At 37.2% G+C, this 18,719-nt stretch overlaps 1 protein-coding gene across 1 annotated transcript in view; it reads right to left on the minus strand.

Moving 5' to 3' along the window:
* The window catches only part of MALRD1 (MAM and LDL receptor class A domain containing 1), a 232,953-nt gene that overhangs the window by 1,718 nt on the left and 212,516 nt on the right, over window positions 1-18,719 (minus strand). Inside the window, exons 36-38 of the mRNA XM_064703173.1 lie at window positions 9,480-9,562; window positions 9,297-9,387; window positions 799-874 (exon numbers count right to left, since the gene is read on the minus strand). Of these exons, the coding sequence (XP_064559243.1) occupies window positions 799-874; window positions 9,297-9,387; window positions 9,480-9,562 (250 nt within the window). The remainder of the gene's footprint in view (window positions 1-798; window positions 875-9,296; window positions 9,388-9,479; window positions 9,563-18,719) is intronic.

An 18,719-nucleotide genomic window follows, 5' to 3' on the forward strand; every position in this document is an offset into this window, starting at 1 on the left:
TTTTTCCCAAGGTTCTTAGTCTTTTTTAATTTAAATTATAAACAAAATATCAGAGATACCTTCATTTAATTCAATAATTTATTTCTTGTTAAATTTAAAACATGATTTTTACTTATCATTCTAATTTGAGAATTAGATCTTGCCTTTAATTCTTTTGCTAAATATGTTCACTTTAAAATACATATTTTATGCAAAAATTTCTTTGTTACTCTATCAGTTTCTTAATTCGGATCAGCAAAGGGTACTAGGGCAATGTGTGGCCAATTGCTTCTTTAGTGTCAAGGTGAATTCTACAGTGACAGAAATTGTGATGTATGTTTAAGGTACTGGGGAGGACTAAAAACTCCTTTATTAAAGTTAAGTGAGTGTGCAAAGGCAACTTGGTTGCCAAATCATGCATTTTGTGTTTTTATTGTTTCTGATGTGTTTCTTTAGTTGTGTGTTTGCTTTGTTGGATGGTTTTTCTTGGTTTTGTTTGTTTGTTTATTTTCCAGGTACAAAAGGAGACGAGTCCCAGCGAGTTGATTCTTATCTATGTGTGGTTAAATATTTAATCCAAAATACTTTTTTTTCCTCCAAATCTTCAGCCTATAGTCGTGATAAATATAAACACTGAGAGGCTGTCAAAACTGAGCTGATTTCAACTATTACTGTGTTTTGAAAATGCACTGGAACTGATCTGAGTATTGAGTTAATTTCTAATTGCCACTTATTAAATAGCATTCTCTCAGGGATTACATTCTTTTAATGCAATACTATTTGAGGACTTCCTCAAATACATTTTTATGAACAGCTTACCTTTACTTTCCCAGATGATCTAAGGTTTTTGTACAATGGATTGGCAAATGAAGAAATAGCACTTTTCTGCGCTTTCCTTGGGAAGTCAAACAAGAAAAAAAAGGAACAAAAGACACCATATCACACAGGTCATCAAAGAACCAAACAGATTAAAGTTCAAAAGACTTGAGTCCAAAAAAATAGGAGGCTATATATATTTACAACTGAACTCTACTGAAATTAGTGAAATTTACCAATATTCTGGATAAATAATGTCTAGGTTAAAATAATAATTTTTCATATGTTGCTTCAAAAAATATATATGCTTCTGGATGTGCATAGAACTATTTAGTATTTATAAAATGCAGGTTTACTGCTATACATTAAATATAACATGAGATTACCTTAAAAGTTGCATTCCTGTAATTTCTTTGCATGGAATGAGATCATGTTCTTCCTGTGTTTTGCTATCACACTGACAATTCAGTAATTAACATGGTCTTAGGCTCCAAGTTCAAGAGCACCTTAGTTATTTCATTATTATAAGTACTCCACTTTTCCAATGAATTGGGAAAGAACATGCATTTTGGGTCAAAATCATCAGCATCCGTTTTAAAGCTATACAAGATTTTTCTATCCATATCTTTTTCTATAAAGGCAGGAATAAATAATCACTTGAGGTATTGAAATGAAAATTTTTCATTAATTAACACAATGCCTTAATTTATAATAGATTATTAGGACAAATTTTGCTCTTTATGAATCTCATGTCCATTACCTCATCTGGAGATTTAAAGTTGATAGATAGATAGTTGATAGTTCACATGCCCCATTTCTTTCTGGAAGCACTTATGACCTGTGCAGTTAATCACATTTATTCTGCAAAAGCAGAATGGGCATGGAACATGCTACCTAGATCTACATTTTTTTCCCTAGTAGATGACTAGTTGTTAATATTCCACATTGCTTGAAATCACAGAATCATGGACTCATTAATGTTGGAAGAGAACTGTAAGATCACTGAGTCCAAAGTTTGACTGATCAGCACCTCTTCAGCTGGACTATGGCTGGCATGTCCAGACCCTTCCACCTCCATTGACACTCTGTTCCAATGCTTAACAACCCTTTTGGTGAAGAAATTCTTCCTGATGTCCAGCCTGAAGTTCCCTAGCACAGCTTGAGGCCATGTCCTCTTGTCCTCACACTCATTCCTATGAGAAGTGACTCACCCCTACCTGGCCACAATCTCCTGCCTCAGGCAGTTATAGAGAGCATTAAGGTCTCCCCCAACCCTTTACTTTTTTCAGGCAAAACACTTCCTGCTCCCTCAGTTGCTCCTCATAGGAATTGATTTCTACACCCTTCACCAGCTTTGTTGCTCTGGACTCTCTCCAGCACCTCAATGTCTTTGTTATAGTGAGATGCCCAGAATCATCAAAGCTGTTCCAATACCACATAAAAAGCAACAGATGTATTAGTTAAAATTACTGAAGAATGAAGTAGAAACTTATCTTTGCTTCTGAAGTGATGCATGTATTTCTTTTTGGGTTTTATCCACGGTCTTTATGCCTTGTGTACATAAAAATCTGCATGGACAGTATTCTAAGACAAAAATTTTCCCTAAAGCTTCCCATCAGTGTTGATGATGGAGAAATAAATTTTGTTGTGTGTTTCTCTGTGTGTTTTTGTTCCAAAGCTGCTCCTGCAGGTGGTTGAAGCCATGTCTCCCTAGAATCTGATAGACAGGCTCTGTGTTACTGGGGTAGGCAGGACTGAGGGGACAAGAGCAGCCACAGGAGCACAGCCTACAGAGATGTTGGGAAGGGAAGCTGTTCCTCAGTGGGAACCACAGGGGAGACACATTGAATTATTTCTGTTGCAAATAGATAAACCAGAATGGCTGCTTGGGAGGAAGACACAAGTTAAGGCAGAGACATATTCTACCTTATAGAATTAAATCAGTGCAAGAAACTAAGTTTGAATTTTATACTAAACCAGACGTGTCTCCCTAAAATTTTTCATAACAATACTGTCAGAAAATAATTGCTTCTAATGCCAGTCTCATAATTTATTTTGATTACCTGACACAACAATGGGGAGAGCTGAATATTTGAACCTGTTAATTTTTTCATTTGATCTAATCTTAACTGTAATAAATAATGATATTCTGACTCATTTAGTTTGCTTAGTGAAGCAGTGAAAAATTATTTATATGCCTACTAAGTGTATATTTGCGTCCCAGTCTTCCTGAATGAAGTCCAGAAAATGTGTACAAAATTTATTTTTTACTCTAATATGAGAGGATGGCTCACAAAATCTAAGGCCAGAACAAAATTAGATGAGTTTTTAAGGAGTTTGGCTCTGCTTCTAACTAGTGCCCAAAGGGCCAGACTTGCATGCCTTAATTTTAGTTCCTCATTGAGACATCACAAACCATCTCTATGGCCTAAAAGCATGATATGGAATTAAAGAAATCACTTCTCTTTAGAGTCAGTTGAGACACTTCCAGAGGGCAACACAGGTCACACAGTTCTCAGTGTGAACCACCCTTACTGTGCCAGTAGCAAATGGTAAGGACAGGGATTGGTCTGATTCTCTTTTGTCACTCCTTTAAACTCGAGCAGTTTGTGCAGGACACATACACAGCTTACTGGGGCAAGAGCATGCTGAGTACTTGGGTCTGTCCTGAGGGCAGGAGGGTGCTGAACACAGATCTACAGCTTCCTCTGCCAGGAGGAGAACTAACCAGCAGGACACTGTGCCAAACTGTGGGCACCTAGCAGAGTGCTGGCCAAGTTCTTCAACAACACAGTGTTGGTTACTGTGCTGAAATCGGTCCTCTCTATGTCTCAAACAATAAAATTGAGTCCAGCAGATTTCAGGTGTCCTCCCACCCTAGATCTGAATCGTGAAAAGCATATGTATTGGTCATTGAATCTTAGGGATAATGGGAATTTTATGGCCTAAAATATGAGCACTGCTTGAATTTATGCACCAGAAACTTAGGTGGAAAATGAACTTTCTAAATTTCACTCCTGTTCTTACAAACATTTTTGTCAGAACGCAAAAGTCACCTTGAATATACTACCTTATGTAACTTATGCTACAGATATATACACCATATATAAACACAGATTCATACATATGATATATGTAGATACATATAGATTCATACATAGATATGTGTTCATTCATACAAACTTATATATATGGTTATCCCTGTTTGTGAATGTAGCAAGCAATACTTTCTAAAGGATATCAATAGATGGCCTTAAAATTTCTAAAATATTTTCAAATGACTTAAAAAGCCTTAGAGAATTTGTAAGAGAAAATTTAATGACATGTTTACACAAGTGCTGTAATCTATCAATTGGATGAGGTAGCAACTGCAGTAAGAAAGTAAAAAAAAAAGTTAAAAAAAAGTAAAAAGTACTCAAATGTGTGTGTAAAGTAGTTTAGAGAGAACTGGGTTTTCTAACATAACCAGAAATACCACAATAGGAACGGAGAGAATTAATCATCTTAGGTTGAGGTAACATTAGGCATAGCTTTGCTAAGCTCATCTGCATTCTTTAGTAGCAAAAACTACTGATTTGTCAGAGGTTTCTCCACTGCAATTTCACAAAGGAAGGAAGTTTTATGCTCCACCAAATACCCACCAGCGTATAAATAGTCTGCTGAGTAACATCATCCTTGCTAATGGAAAATTAAAGTACCTAGATTTCATTTTTTGGATGCAAGAGCTCATAATTTTGTACTTTTCAATATTCCTTTGAAAGTACAAAAAACCAAAATTAAAAAAAAAAAACTAAAGTAAAAGACCAAATCTTTCATACCGAACACATATTCTTAGGAAATACAGTGCTGGAGGAATGCTTATCATCTGATCCATAACAACAATGACAAAGTCCTAGTTGACCAAAGATTTAATTACAATTAAGCTACTAATTAAAATAATCCCTTAAAAGAATTTTTATAGGTGTGCTAAAGCTGCAGTTCTTAAGAGAAACTAAAACTCAAGATCTTAATTTCCAAAGCATGTTTAAAATCTTTTCAGTAAATTTAGGTTTGCTGAAGTAAGCTGTATTTTGCACATCCCATAAAAATAGGCATAATGCAAGGAGAGAAGACTTTCCAGAAGTCTGCATCTAAAATAATGTACAGGCCTCTTGGATGTTTGATTTGACTGTTAATATGCTGTATAGGTTTCCTAAGTCTGTACTTTGTATCTTTTGAGTAATGTTTTTTTAATTAAATCACTCTTTTGCAGTGATCCTGAAGGCTGCAGACTACAGAGTCTAGCTGCACCTCAGTGTGTTTCCTCCTGTTTCTGTGCAGTCCTTCCTGTGCGTGGTGATCATCAGATGTAACATTTCAGAAAAGCTGAAAACTTCTGAGAACAGAAGTTTACCCTACAGAGGAGTCAATGGATTTGGATAGCAGCATTGGACTAGTACAACAATTCCCAACCAACATTTATGGCTAATGCTTCCAAATTTTGGTTTACTTTTTCCCATAAAACTGCGCATTTTTCTCCCATTATACATGAACTGTATCTGTCTCTGTTCCAGTTCACAAGCTGAAAACCATTCACTAAATGTCATTATGCTGTCATTCTGTTTATCTCTTTGGGATATAGGAACAGAGGCACAGGCAGCAATGACCTCTGGCAGCCCCTCAGATCTGTTTGGAGAGATTCCCTGGAATATACCACCCATTCCTTCACACCAGACCTCCAGGAGGGTATGGTCTGACTGCAGAAAGTCTGGCAACAGAAACTGGGAATCATCATAATTGTAAGTAAGCCTTAACTATGGAGAAAGACTAAAGCACTGAGCTTGTTTACCCTGAAGAAAGCAGCCTGTAAGGAGGCATGACAACTGCCTTCAAGAACAGAAAAAGCTTCCTGCAAGGAGGAAGGGAATGATCTGTTATTGCCCATGGTGAATAGAAATGAACTTAAATGATAAACAGACATATCAGCAGTTGGAATATAACTTTCTAACAGCAAACTTCTTTCTACCCAAGGTACCAATATAGCCCGAGGATGCCATCAAATTCATGTTGCTAGAGGTTTTTAAATGTGAACTCAGGAGTGATACATTTGAGTCTGTGATGTGGCAGGATGAAAAATGGCCTCTGCGGGCCCTTTCTTTCCATGATTTTCTATAATTTTAAAATGCTTTCTCATAAGATCCCAGTTTTTCACTCTTTTCCTTGTGTGGCAAGATACACTGTTATATGCTTTGGAAAATTTAATGTTCTGTGTGCATTAAGATTGACAGAAGTGATAATAGCTGTGGTGCATTGGCCTTGCAGCGGATGGCACAGTTCAGGAACAGGAAAGAAACAAACTGAAATGATCCAGGGATGTTGACTGATTTGGAGGCAGTAGTAAAGAGGCATAACTTGGCTGGACAGAAAGTCACTTACTTTTCATATTCTCACATTTCAAATTACAATGAAGCATTAGAAGGCAGCTGCAAAAAAATGGAAGCTAAAACGAAGCTTTGCGTCTATTTGGTCAACAAGGACAGATGTCACTGATGGAGTGGAGCAACTGGCAGCCTTCCCTTCTGGATTAGGGAACATCATGTCTGTAGTGCAAACAGGAATGAGAGAAACTCACAAGCTTCTCTGATTTGGAGCTTCTATACAAAGGTTTCACATATCCCCAGCTGGGGCTGGGAAGTATCTGACATATCTGAATGCTGTCATGGTAATGAAGTATGCTGCTGCCAAGCCATGGAAAGCTGCTTTTGTCCATTAGGAAGTAAACTTACATGATGACTTCCAGTAAATCCCACTCAGTAACAGGAGTGATTAAAGCCTGCAGATCAGAAACTAAATTCTGCAAAGGAAAAGGAGATAGAAAAGGGGAAGCAGAGTATCCATTCTGGTTTGAAGGAAAGGGTAAAAGCACTATTATTGTTTCCAGAGAAGAAGAGGGACAAATGTGACTTAGGATCTCACTGCTGTTAGTGACAAATTTTTAGCTGGCAATCACCTGAGGGGTACTCAGCCTATCCCTACTGCCTCCTACCTGGTTTTCTGATGAAAAAAAATGAATTGTATTGGACTCTTAAGCTTCTCCAGCTCTTGTGCACATTCCTGTACTATATTCCCTGAGACTTAGATGGACCTACACAACATTTTAAGATGTCATGGGAGCTAACACCTACAACTCCTAATGATCTCCTTTGGAGAACCATCTGCCAGTGCCTGAATGGGTGGGTCTATGCAGTAAAGCAACGCGACACTAACAGAAATTACATAAAAATAGCAAGCAAAAGAATTTATCAAAAGGTAGTAAATGTGGCCTCAAGCCTGTGAAAGCTTCCCTAGAGTGACTCCTAGGGAAGTCACTCCTATGTTTTCATAAAGTCAGTGCCTAATGACTTTATGAAAACAACATGGCTCAGGAGGGCTAAAAGCAGACAGAAGTGAAAACTAACTGTAGGTAACTATAATTTATGTGCCAGTAAAATCCTCTCATTCATCAAATCCCTTGAAAAAAATCAGGAGTAAAATCTCATGCCTCTGTGTGGTGCTGTCACATTGTACATTTTACAGACTTATACAAACACAAGTCACTTCTTATTATAAAGCCTTATCCTAAAGATCCAAACTTCAGTACATTAACATTGGCTGCATTTTGACTTGTCACTTCTGATTACTGATTAAGCAGTTCAGGAATAACTTGCCTTAAGTTACTTCTATGTTTCCAGCTGTGATTTTTGTATACCAAATCATGGTAGGCACTAGGTAGTTGAAGAGGAAGAACCTGGATGAACTTATCTTCTCGAATTCAAAATTTCAGATTTCATTGTTTTCACAATTTTAAACAAATTGCCATTTATTAGCTAAATTTTTCCTTAGGAAGATGCCTAAAAAAGCATTTTGACTTACATGTTAAGTAGACTGTGACTGAAAACAAGGAAAATAAAAAATATTTTTTTAATAATTATTAATGTGGGCAAAATTATTTGACAATCTCAGTTTATAATAGATAAAATTGGTAGTCAGAAAAATTTCCATCATCATAACTTACCTTTCTGGAAGCTTTCATGAAAACAATCAAGACCAGAATAAGCTTTGTTTTGTAAGCTTGTCTAATCCTCTCTTTCACAGCTCTGGTTCTCTACATATCAGGGCTGTGGGATATTCTTAGAGCCATACTAAGAAGATGCTCATTCATCCCTGTTTTATACCTAATAGGACCATATTGCTTAGCATCATATTGCAACAGGGTAGAAAAAAGACTAATTTTTTTGGTAGAATAAGTAATTATAAGAAAAGAAAAAATTATTCCTTAAATATAGACTGATGGGTAAAAGAGATGTGAATGGCAGTGCAGTAACCTTTGAGTAGACATTTATGAAAGAAAAACATAGAGGGAGTGTTGAATGAGAGCACAGAAGAAGTAGTGGAGGAAACAAGAATATTTTTTGAACTAAAACACTATCAAACATGTTTTGAGAAATTAAACTCTTTTTTCAAAGATAAATATTGAAATGACAAAAATAAAAATGCAGCAGCTCTTACAATAGAAGTAATCTTGCACTTCTGAAGTGCTTTTCCATATGTGTGCCTTGGCAGGTTGTATTAATGTGAATGAATTAAATCTTAAAGCCCTGTGAAATCAGATAAGGAAATGTTATTCCTGCTTTCAAGAAGAGGAAGATGTAAGGAAATCAGGTGAAGCTATGCACTCAATTAACAGAAGCACAACCAATAAAGGTTTCTGCTTCAACATTTTGTTCTGTGTCCACAGACAGCTCTACCTGTCAGGGGAGCATGCAGATAGGAGACGTGTCAGCAGCAATAATGTCAGGACAGCAGTCTGCACAGTTTAGTAGATACTTTGGGAGATAACAACATCCCCAAAGAGAGGGAAGTCTATAGCAGAGAACAAGTTTAAAGGAAAAGAGACAGCTTTGAAGATGAATTCTGGAGAAGAAAATGAAGGGTGAGGAAAATCTAACAGCACAAAAATGGACAAGGAAATGTGCAACAGGAATTGCTGAAAGGGAGGAAGGGACAATGCTGGGTACTTGCTGACAGAGAAGGATCTAGCAGAATAAGTTGAGAGATAGGCAGAGAAGCAATACAGAGGTTTGAGTAAAATAAACAAGGAGGAGAGAAAAAGCAGAGATTATTGAAGGAGAGAAAAAAGCAGAGATTATCAGAGGGATGACAGGAAGGGCTTGTAAATATATCTGTGAAATAATGAATTGTTAGTTGAAGGCATATCCTAAAAACCTCTGAATTTTATAATTTAAGAATACTCATACAATGCCACAATCAAAACATTCTAGGCAATCAAACCATTGCTCATTGTTTCCAGACTGGGGCCCACTAAGGTCAGCTTTTACTGCAAAGTTATGTTCTCTGCTTAGTGTTTCATATGAAGACAGACTGTGGGGAGATTCAAAACTGAAACCAATGAGCCTGGGCAGCTGGCCATTGCTCTGTACCACATTTGTATCTGCTATATGCAAAATAAAAGTTTTACTTACATTTCTGGTGCTTTCTTCTTCGAAAGAAAATACAAGGCAGCAGCTGTAATTTTAATCAGTAAGAAACCGATACCAAATCCAATCCAAATATCTGCAAAATCAGAGCAATCAAAGACAGAAATAACTAAAATGAAAGACTCAAAGGATGAATTGAAAGACATTACTTTCTCTTTACAGACCTACCATTTTGGAGGGGACTTGAAGTTGGAGGCTGAAGAGGCTTAGCACTTATGTGGCAACGATTTCCTTTCCATCCTTTTCCACATCTGTAATAAAACAAGAATTTTGAAGAAAGGAGGAGAAAGGATCATAAACAGTGATGAGCACGCAGGAAAGGCCAAAGTTTTCAGCACTTTTTCCAGTGACTAAAGCTTATCCAGGAATCACAAAGAGCAGCATCAAAGTTAATATAATGGAATCTAAGTGAGAAATACACAAAGAAAACTAAGAGAGAAAAAAATAAAATTAAGTTCAAAGATTAGAATTGGCTTCCTTTTCCATAATGCCATGATATTGTTCTCTCACAGCAAAAGAAATGTGACTAGTTTCCATGTATCCCCCATGTGAGGGTTAAATACATATCTAAGTTGAGACACTGGGACCCTAATATGGAGAAAGATACACAATTAGAATATGAGAAAAATCTTTTTCTCCTGTCATCTAATTTTTTCTCTTGTTTTTCTATTTTTTTTTGTAAAAATGGTACCTCTCCAACAAATGCCTTATCAAAACCAAAGCTTCATTTGAATGCAGCCATGTAAAATTATTCCAATGTTTCTGTTTCTTGATTTGAAGTGACCAAAATATAAAATATCTGACACAAGATTTGCTGTTTTGATTTACACTTGCTGCTTAATGGTTAATCAAATTCAATAAAAAGGCCTATATCATTTGTCACTTTAATTTGCCTCAATTAAGCTTTTGTCTACTTGCTTTTATTGTGGCCTTCTGTCTCCATGAGAATGAAGGGACCCTGCACACCTAGGTGAGGGTCAGCTGCCTTTGCTGAGAAATATGCAGTTTGGGGAATTTCAAAATAGCTGCAGCATAAAGGGTTGTTAGGGGGATGGCCACACTCTGACATCCTAATTTCAGGCACCCCACATTGTGTTTGAACCCCATCCTGAGTGTATTGATGGAATGACTTCTACCAGCTTTCCAATTATATGCATGGCTGTTGATTTATGAGCTTCATAAATTTTAAACATTTTTTAGAAATGTGTATCAGGAAGAAGTGATGGTAGTAGTCCACTTTCAGTCCTACTAATGTCAAATGCATGGAAAATTCCTTTCACCTATTATTCTTTCTTTACAGTTTCATAAACTATTAATGTGGGCTGGAATGCACATTGAGATGCTTGCTAACTCTAACATCACTTTTTTTTCCATAGTCACCACTTTTTAAAATGTAATTTTGAAATTTTAGTTGCCTCTCCTTAAATATATAGCATGAAACCTTACATATACACAATTAAATCTTTTTATTAAGCTTCTGTAATTTGAACATGTGAGAGAGGACTTCATGCTATTTGCCATAGTTTAGCACAAGGTACTGCCCACATGCCTTACCCTAGCAGCGGCACACTGAGGCATTTCAGAGGGACAGGAAGGCATTTCAGAGGGACAGGAGTGCTTCATTTTCCCAGAAAATGACTTAGGAGTGCTGGATGTAGGAAGAGGAAGGGTGAGGTGACAGGAGCAGCAAGAATCTGTAGGTGCAATGATAACTAGAATCCTTAAAGGATCAAGGCATGTCAGAAACCAGATTGATATCCCAGTTTCAGACATGACAGGAAGGTGACTTCACCAAAGACCAAAAGAGACTGATGCACAATTTATTGCAATTCAGTCTATGGTTAAAAAATTCTGGGCAGAGACTATGCCAGAAGGGAAGTACCAGCTCTACTCAAATATAGTGGGCAGAGGGAGATTTTATTTAACCCATTTACAACACAGATGGATTTTCTGTGGTTAAAGGGTTACCTTATTCAAGGTTACTAATTGCTAAACTAATGAATCCTAGCTTTAGAAATTAGAGTCAGTGGTATATTCTTACATGCTAAGTCTAAAGAAAAAATGGTATTTCAGCTGACAGCTCTGGCTGAGCTGGAGCCCCATTGTATTCAGTGACTGAAAATACCTGGTCTCTTCAATCCTCCTTCTTCAGCATACTACAAAAAATCGTGTTATTCATGAGCTGCTCTTTTATGCAGACTGATGATCTTATAAAAATGTCAAATTGCAGCTGGGCTGACACCAAGCTCTATGGATCCATGTAGAAACATTGCAATCTGCTGGTAATCACCCATCAAAAGAATTTTCTGATTGCTCTCAATTGTATAATTTCCTTTCTCCCTGTTTGCCAGATATTCTGTTGAACTAGATATGCTTTTAACCAAAATTGGCCTCTTTCTTGTCACTGCAGGACTTACTTGGCTGTAAAAGAAAGAATAAGAACACAGATTTGCAGCTGTGCCCAAGCACTGCTCAGAGTGGCAAGGAGAGGTGCCATTTGCTGGTTTGGAGGCACCAGGCCATAACTCACCTCAGAGCTGCAAAGAGGCAGTTCATAGAGCTGGTGTGGTACTGGTAGGACTGTAGGAAAGTTCTACTATACAGAAATATCTAAATATTCCTTCATATGCTGTGCTTCCATTCATTGATGGAGTATTTCCACGTATTCATGCTATGTTTGAATTGTGGGTAAAAAAGTTAAGCATCTTTTAGTTTATCTTCCTATAAACACAGGTTTTGTGATCAACTATTAACTCCCTTGGCTTGGCCATTCATTCCTCTTCAAATCTCTGAATGCTACATGACACATACCACTTAGGAATCTGATGTCAGACTATCAAGGTGTAATTTTAGCCAGTGAAATGATTTTCCACTGTGTCCATCTAGGTTGTTACTGCAAGTATCACTGACATTGGCTGGGGAATAAAGAAAAGTGTAAAAATGGATAAAGGTAGAGCAAAGATAGTATCTCTGGAACTTGGTAATTTATAAGGAAAAATTCAAAAAGCAAATTGATGGGAAAATTGTTATAAAGCATGAAGCATGGGGACTATTTTATAGGGAGAGGGAAGAGTGAAGGCAAAAAAAGATGAGGATAGTAAAAACATCATAGCTAATCCTTAAAGGCCAGGATGGAAAAGGAGTGCTAAACAACAACAACAAAAAGAGTAAATAAATTGGTTAAGTGCTCCCACATGTATGTTCACACATTAATTTATTTGTTATTTTTTAACGGTGATAGGGAATCTTAGCCATCATCTCTGCCAGTGAGGTAAAACATTTGACTGTCAGAAAAATCTCATTTATAAATTTATAATTTGGAAATTCATTCAACCATTTATCAGATTTTTTTTTCATCACTAACAAAATTCCATCTTTCCAAGTAAAAAAAAAAAAAAAAGACAAGGGAAAGTAAGAGTTACAGCTAGTTTAGATGCCTGCAACTTTCAGTGAGTCGCCAAGAAAAACTTGGGAAAATTGCTCATTAATAGCTCTCAGCTGATACAAACATTGCCTCTGGCTTTTAATGAAGCCAAGCTTTTCTGTTCCCAGAATAGAGGGAAACTTCTCTTAAATATTCAAAACAATCTCGTTTCATAAATGTCTTGCAAGATTTTGTTCCTTCTATATCTGTCATCTCTAGAAACTCCAGCTGACTACAGTGATAGCTGATGGAGAACTCACTCTGTAACTTGAGAGGAAAGGATAGAATGAGATTTCTGTCACCAATATCTGCCAATAACTTAGATCAGAGAAGAAGAGAACAGTTCTAGACCATGAAAGAAAATAAAATATAAATAGTTTTAATCAAACTACTCCAGTGATTTCTCTGTATTAGAAACCTGAGATGCACTTTCAAACAAAACAAATTTTTAAGGCATGGTCTTCTTTAGGACAGCTGGAAGTTTTGCTAAGAAATGCAGAATGAAAATCTTTTACAGGTTTAAAAATGCTATACCCCTATATATTATTTTATATTTAACAAAATCCAGAAACTATTGCAGACAAAAAAACAACCAATCAGACTAGTTGGTTAGAAGCTATGAAAAACTTACATGACAAAACACAGAACTTATAATCCTTAAGAAATGAGATACATGTACCCCATTCTCTGATTCTGACTCTCCATGGCCTCCTGCCTGTGCAGTCCTTTGCAGCTGTGTTGTTGTGTGGGTGTTGAAAAGATCTCATCTAGTGACATTTCCTGTAGGCCTCACACTCTGTCCAAAGCATGAAGTGCTAGGCAGTTGATAAAAAACTGGAGGAGTTCCTCTTTTCATTGAGGAATAAAATAAAAATATTGGGGAAAAAAGGTGGCAAGGACAATCATGGTATAAGTTTGCAGTGATTTTGAGGAGATGGATGAGGTTTCCCTAGGTGTTTGTACTGGGGGTACAGAATACACAATCCTGTGCTTTTGCAATCACAAAATAATAGTCTCAGCCCTCAGACTTCTTTTGACTGTTACTGAAAAACTGTATCAGTGAATAACAGTAATAATAGCAGACATCTTTATAGGAAACCAAGTCGAACTTCACCTTAGTACTGTGCAACCCTTGGGACAATCAGTCCTGAAGTGAACTTTGGTCAACAGCACCAGGTCAGAGCAGCCTTTGCATGCACCCAAGAGATGACTCCCTTAAGTCCAGATAATGAAGGAGAACACTCTTAGCTACCCATCCACTGCTGAGCATGGACTGTACTTCTGGGAGGCTGATAAGTTGCTTCTTCAAAGTCACAATTACTCTTCTCTCTGATGAGAACAGCTAGGGATACGCCAATGCTATTGTGGTGTAAGGACCTTAAGGATTACAGATCAACCATGTCTTCTGGACTATGTGTTAAATCTTCATTAGCAGGGTAATGGGAATTTTGAAGAGCTTCCTTAATAATCCTCTTCTGCTATTTTATTTTAAAGACAGACAATTCTGAAAAGACTGAATTTATCTCTTGAGCCATGAAGCCAAAATTCCACATTATTTATGTACGATTAATTTCCGTGGACTAATGACATCTTGACTAATTAGCAGCACCACATTTTATACAAGTCTTAAGCTTATCTGAAATACAGATATAGCTATTGCAATCCTTTTAGACAGGAAACTCCTCCTAGTTGAAACAGGAGGAGCAACAGAGAAAGACAGATGAAATAGCACTTGAATACTTCCATCCCAGTGCACATCCTAATCTATCCTGCCTGACAAAACGTCTTCTCCTATTAGTGAGTTCTTATAGAAAAGTCACCCTGGAAGGCAGAATGTTAACCCTTAAGATTTGCTTCCAGGATTTCCCCTCATTATTCCCCATATACATACTGGTAATGCAGAGGAAAGAACTTAGCATTGCCTGGGTTGCTCCATCCTGTGCCTGCAGCTGGGGCTCATCTCACTCAGAATGAAAAATAAAAACCAGACAAGGTGTCTGTTGTTTTCCATGTTCAGTCAGGGCATTTTTAATTTACAAGAACATGTCTGGCTAATACACTGCTTCATTTCAGAATACCAAAGCACACCTTCTTTCCCTATATTTATCTGAAAAAATGGTTATACAGAAAATCTAATCTGTTATGCCTTGTGCATGTTCAGAATGACCAAAAGTTATTCAGCCAACTATTCAGTGTTGGTATTAATAGTATGTAGATTAGGGAAGTAATGTGTGGATGATTGTAGCTATATATTCCCCTGAACATGACTGTACACTTTGCAATGTCCTTTAGAGAATGTTCTTATGAATCTGCTCCAATGCAGTGAGTACTCCAAGACAGTACCTTCTGTGTGAGCTCAGATTGGCCATGTTTATAATACATTACATGGGGAACATGTAATATATTATAAACTCACATTGTCTGGGAGCTGTGCCATGTATGCCTGCATGCTGGACAGCTGCTGTGTAGCAGTGCAGGCTGCTCCAGGAGTGGTGTTGGATGATACAGGGGGAAAAACCCACCCAAACCACAACTCTAGCTTCTTGTGGGAACAGAATTTACATCTTTCTGCTATAGCAGTGTAGAAGTTTCTCTGTTCACTAGGCTTTGCAACTAATATAGTGCAAATGAAGCTTCATTAGATTCTGGATGAAAACAGCAACTCTTCATTCCATTATGAAGGAAGAAGCAAACTCTACTGCAGCAAAGTAGTTATCCTTTTGCACACACACATGAAAGATCCTCAAATGCTGTAAACTCCCACTAGCACATCAAGTAACAAGTGAGGAACAGGAGCTCCCCACAAATGGCCATAAAAGAAAGCTGACTAAACTTCTGAACAGAATTAAGTGGCGTGGATCTGTATGCTAACAGAGGTCTGGAATTTGAGGATATAGATATGGCTTCTATTCTGAACACTGTTAAAATTCATAAGTGGCAAATATAAATGAATCAACATGAAGGAGAGCAATATAAGGTATAAACAGATTCTAAAAGAACTGCAAGTACTCTGTGAAAAGATCTATGCATCCTCATAGATTTTCAAGGAAAGTAATGGCTCACTTTGTATCATAAAATCTGCAGTATGCATAATGAGTAAGATAGAAGACTTTCGAGATTACAGTGATTAAAGTCATATGGCAGAGTCTGAAAAGATCAGATTTAATTTACACAGAAGATGAGTGGGAGCAGATATGCTGAAGGTAAACAAAATGATATATGGTAAATGGAAGAAAAATCATGTGTTGCTGTCTATCTTCTAGAACATTCAATCAAACTGAAAGGAAATACATCTTAAACTAATAATAAGGGATCTATTTGTCACACAGTTGTTAGCTGACCTGAGGGAGTCCTTGTCCCACAGCAAGTCTTAAAAGCCAAGAACTTAATGATCTGTAGTAGAGAGAGCTCCTTTAATCAGAGAATGAAACTCTTTAGAGATTACAGAGTCCAGTGTGATAACTGATGGCAATTTGGAAGAAAATTCATATCTTGGCATCATTATCTTTTATATGTATCTTTTCTTCAGTGTTTGCTGGGAGCTCTCTCAGGTTCCTAGCATGACACACTGATTACTCATTGCTCTTATAGCCACAATGAGAGGTTTTAATTACAGCCTGAGTTGAATAGTAGAATTGTTGTAAGGAAGGAGGAGGTCACTGTATCTAATCGTTTTTCATAGAGATACACAATGAAACTATGGTAACCAGTTTAAAGGTTTAGAGTGGCACTTAATTCTTCAAGTATTAAGCACCTGAAAAGGAAGGGACCTAGAGACAGTTTGGACAAACTTAGACTAGGTGAAATAAAGAGACCAGTTCTCACTGGGTCCTTTACCTGTGTCTGTAACTGTGTCACAATGAATAATTCTGACTAAATGGGTACATTTTATAATTCTGACTAAATGGGTTTTGTTCCTCTTGCCTAGCTTTTTCACAGCCAGGCAAGAGGAACAAAATCTTAATGTTTACTGTGAAATGTTGAAACAGAAAATAAGCAACTTCTGGTTTTAGAATGAGAGCATGAAGGTGAGATTTTTATCGTGGACAGCTTGTGGATGACTTCCTGTTAGGTGCAGGCAAACCCTTTATTACATGGGGAAGGATAAATTCTTCCTCTAATGCCTGTCATTTTGAACAGAGAGGCTGGAAAATTTCAAAGCAAACATTCTTTACTGAAATTAGTTAATACATGAAAAGGCTTATATTTAATGGAGAATTTGAATCTAAATATTAAACAAATTCTGTCAGAACTTGAAACTTGCCTGATCTGCCTGATTTCTTTCTGGCTCTTAATGTAAACACTTCAGAACAAAGTAAAATTTTGAAGTTATTCTGATGAGAATTACACCAATCTGAGAAACAAATTACTTTATTGTTTCCATAAATTCTTTCTGTTTCAGACCAGCTCCTGATAATCTTGCATGACAGAGTTTTTTTCAGGGTGTTTAATCCTATCATAAGTAAATGCAGGCTTATATGGAAATTATTTGCTGTGTCATTTGCTTTTGTGCCTTTAGTGTTTGATGAAATAGGCCCCAGCAGAATTCACTGAAGGTTGGTATGTGACATGCACTGTGGTTTATGGCACAGATTTATTCAGCCACACCAAAGAAGCAGAAGTACATGTTCAGAGCAGATGGTCAGACCTGAAATCCACCATTTAAACAATTACACTCCTTTTCATGCTAGCTTTTCTCACCTTCTCAAATAATAGCTTTCTGATAACAGATTTTTCATTACTATATCACTGAGTTAAAAGCTCCCATGGGAAAAATTGTGAAGCTACTCCTGGCACTGAAGAAATAAATTGGTGCTAAATTCAGCAGGCAAATGACTATTCACTTAGCTAGATAATAAACAAAATAAAAGTTTTAAGATTTCTTAAAATAGAAAAAAAAGTGCTTTTTGAAATTAAATTTTCTCTAGGACAAAACCAGTATTTCAACCTACTTAAAGTTCAAACCACCAGCAATCGTGTGGTTTAATTCTGACTGATGCTGATATGGGGCATCCACACAACAGAGAAAAAAGCAACCTGAAACAGTGTAGTAGAAGCACTGATCACTAATGGCTGGAGGTAAGAGCCCAAACCACAGCTGAGTCCTGAGTTTCAGCCCACTGCTTCCAGAGCTGTGCTTTGCAAAAAGTGACCCTCAGAATCACTTTGTCCACAAAATAGTCTTATCATTTTAAGCCTGGATGAACCAGGCTTAGTCGTGTTGTGAATTAGAATCAAATTGTGGCACACTGTGGGCACGGGGCTGGCACCTTGTCTGCTGAGGGAAGTTGGGTGCAAGCACTGCAAGCGATGTGCTTAGCATGTGGAGCACATCGCCAATGAGAAAAGGGACTAATCTGCACCTTCTCTTGCTCTAAGGAACCTTGGAGACTGAAACATTGCACATTACCATTGCCATATGAAGAGGAGCTGCCCAAGGTGTCTGTATCAGTGCAGCAGCACATGAAAAGTGAAAAAGTTCACTCCAGAGATACACCTTAGCTTAAATTAGCAGACAGAAAAGAAGCAGTCCTTCATGCCAGCCTGTCTATCCATCTTGTTTCCAGTTTTTTCTTCCTCCTTTTTTTCTTCTTGTCCAATCTTCCATGCTTTTCTTTCTTTGACCCTCTAATGTTTCTCTTCTATTCTTTCCCTCCTTCCCTTTTGCTCTTTGTGGAACATACATTTGGAGCTGACCTTTGATTTGCTCTTGAAGAACACTTCAAGTAAGGGAAGAATATAGAAAGAAAGAGGGCAAGAAGATAAAGAGGTAGAGAAACAAAACTTCTAGGAAACACGTTCTACGTGTCTGTGTCTCAAATATAGACCTTAGCTGCAACTTTTAGAGGGCTGAATGGAGATTAAGGAATGACCTGACAGAAAGTCTGGCTGTGCAGCTGTGTTGACAGCTGGTAGCAAAATTATGTTTCTTTCAAAATCAGCACTGATTTCACATTTAAGCAAGATAAGGAAATAATGCAATA

The sequence above is a fragment of the Zonotrichia leucophrys genome, chromosome 2 (assembly GCF_028769735.1).
Source record: "Zonotrichia leucophrys gambelii isolate GWCS_2022_RI chromosome 2, RI_Zleu_2.0, whole genome shotgun sequence".
NCBI classification, from domain to species: Eukaryota; Metazoa; Chordata; class Aves; order Passeriformes; family Passerellidae; genus Zonotrichia; species Zonotrichia leucophrys.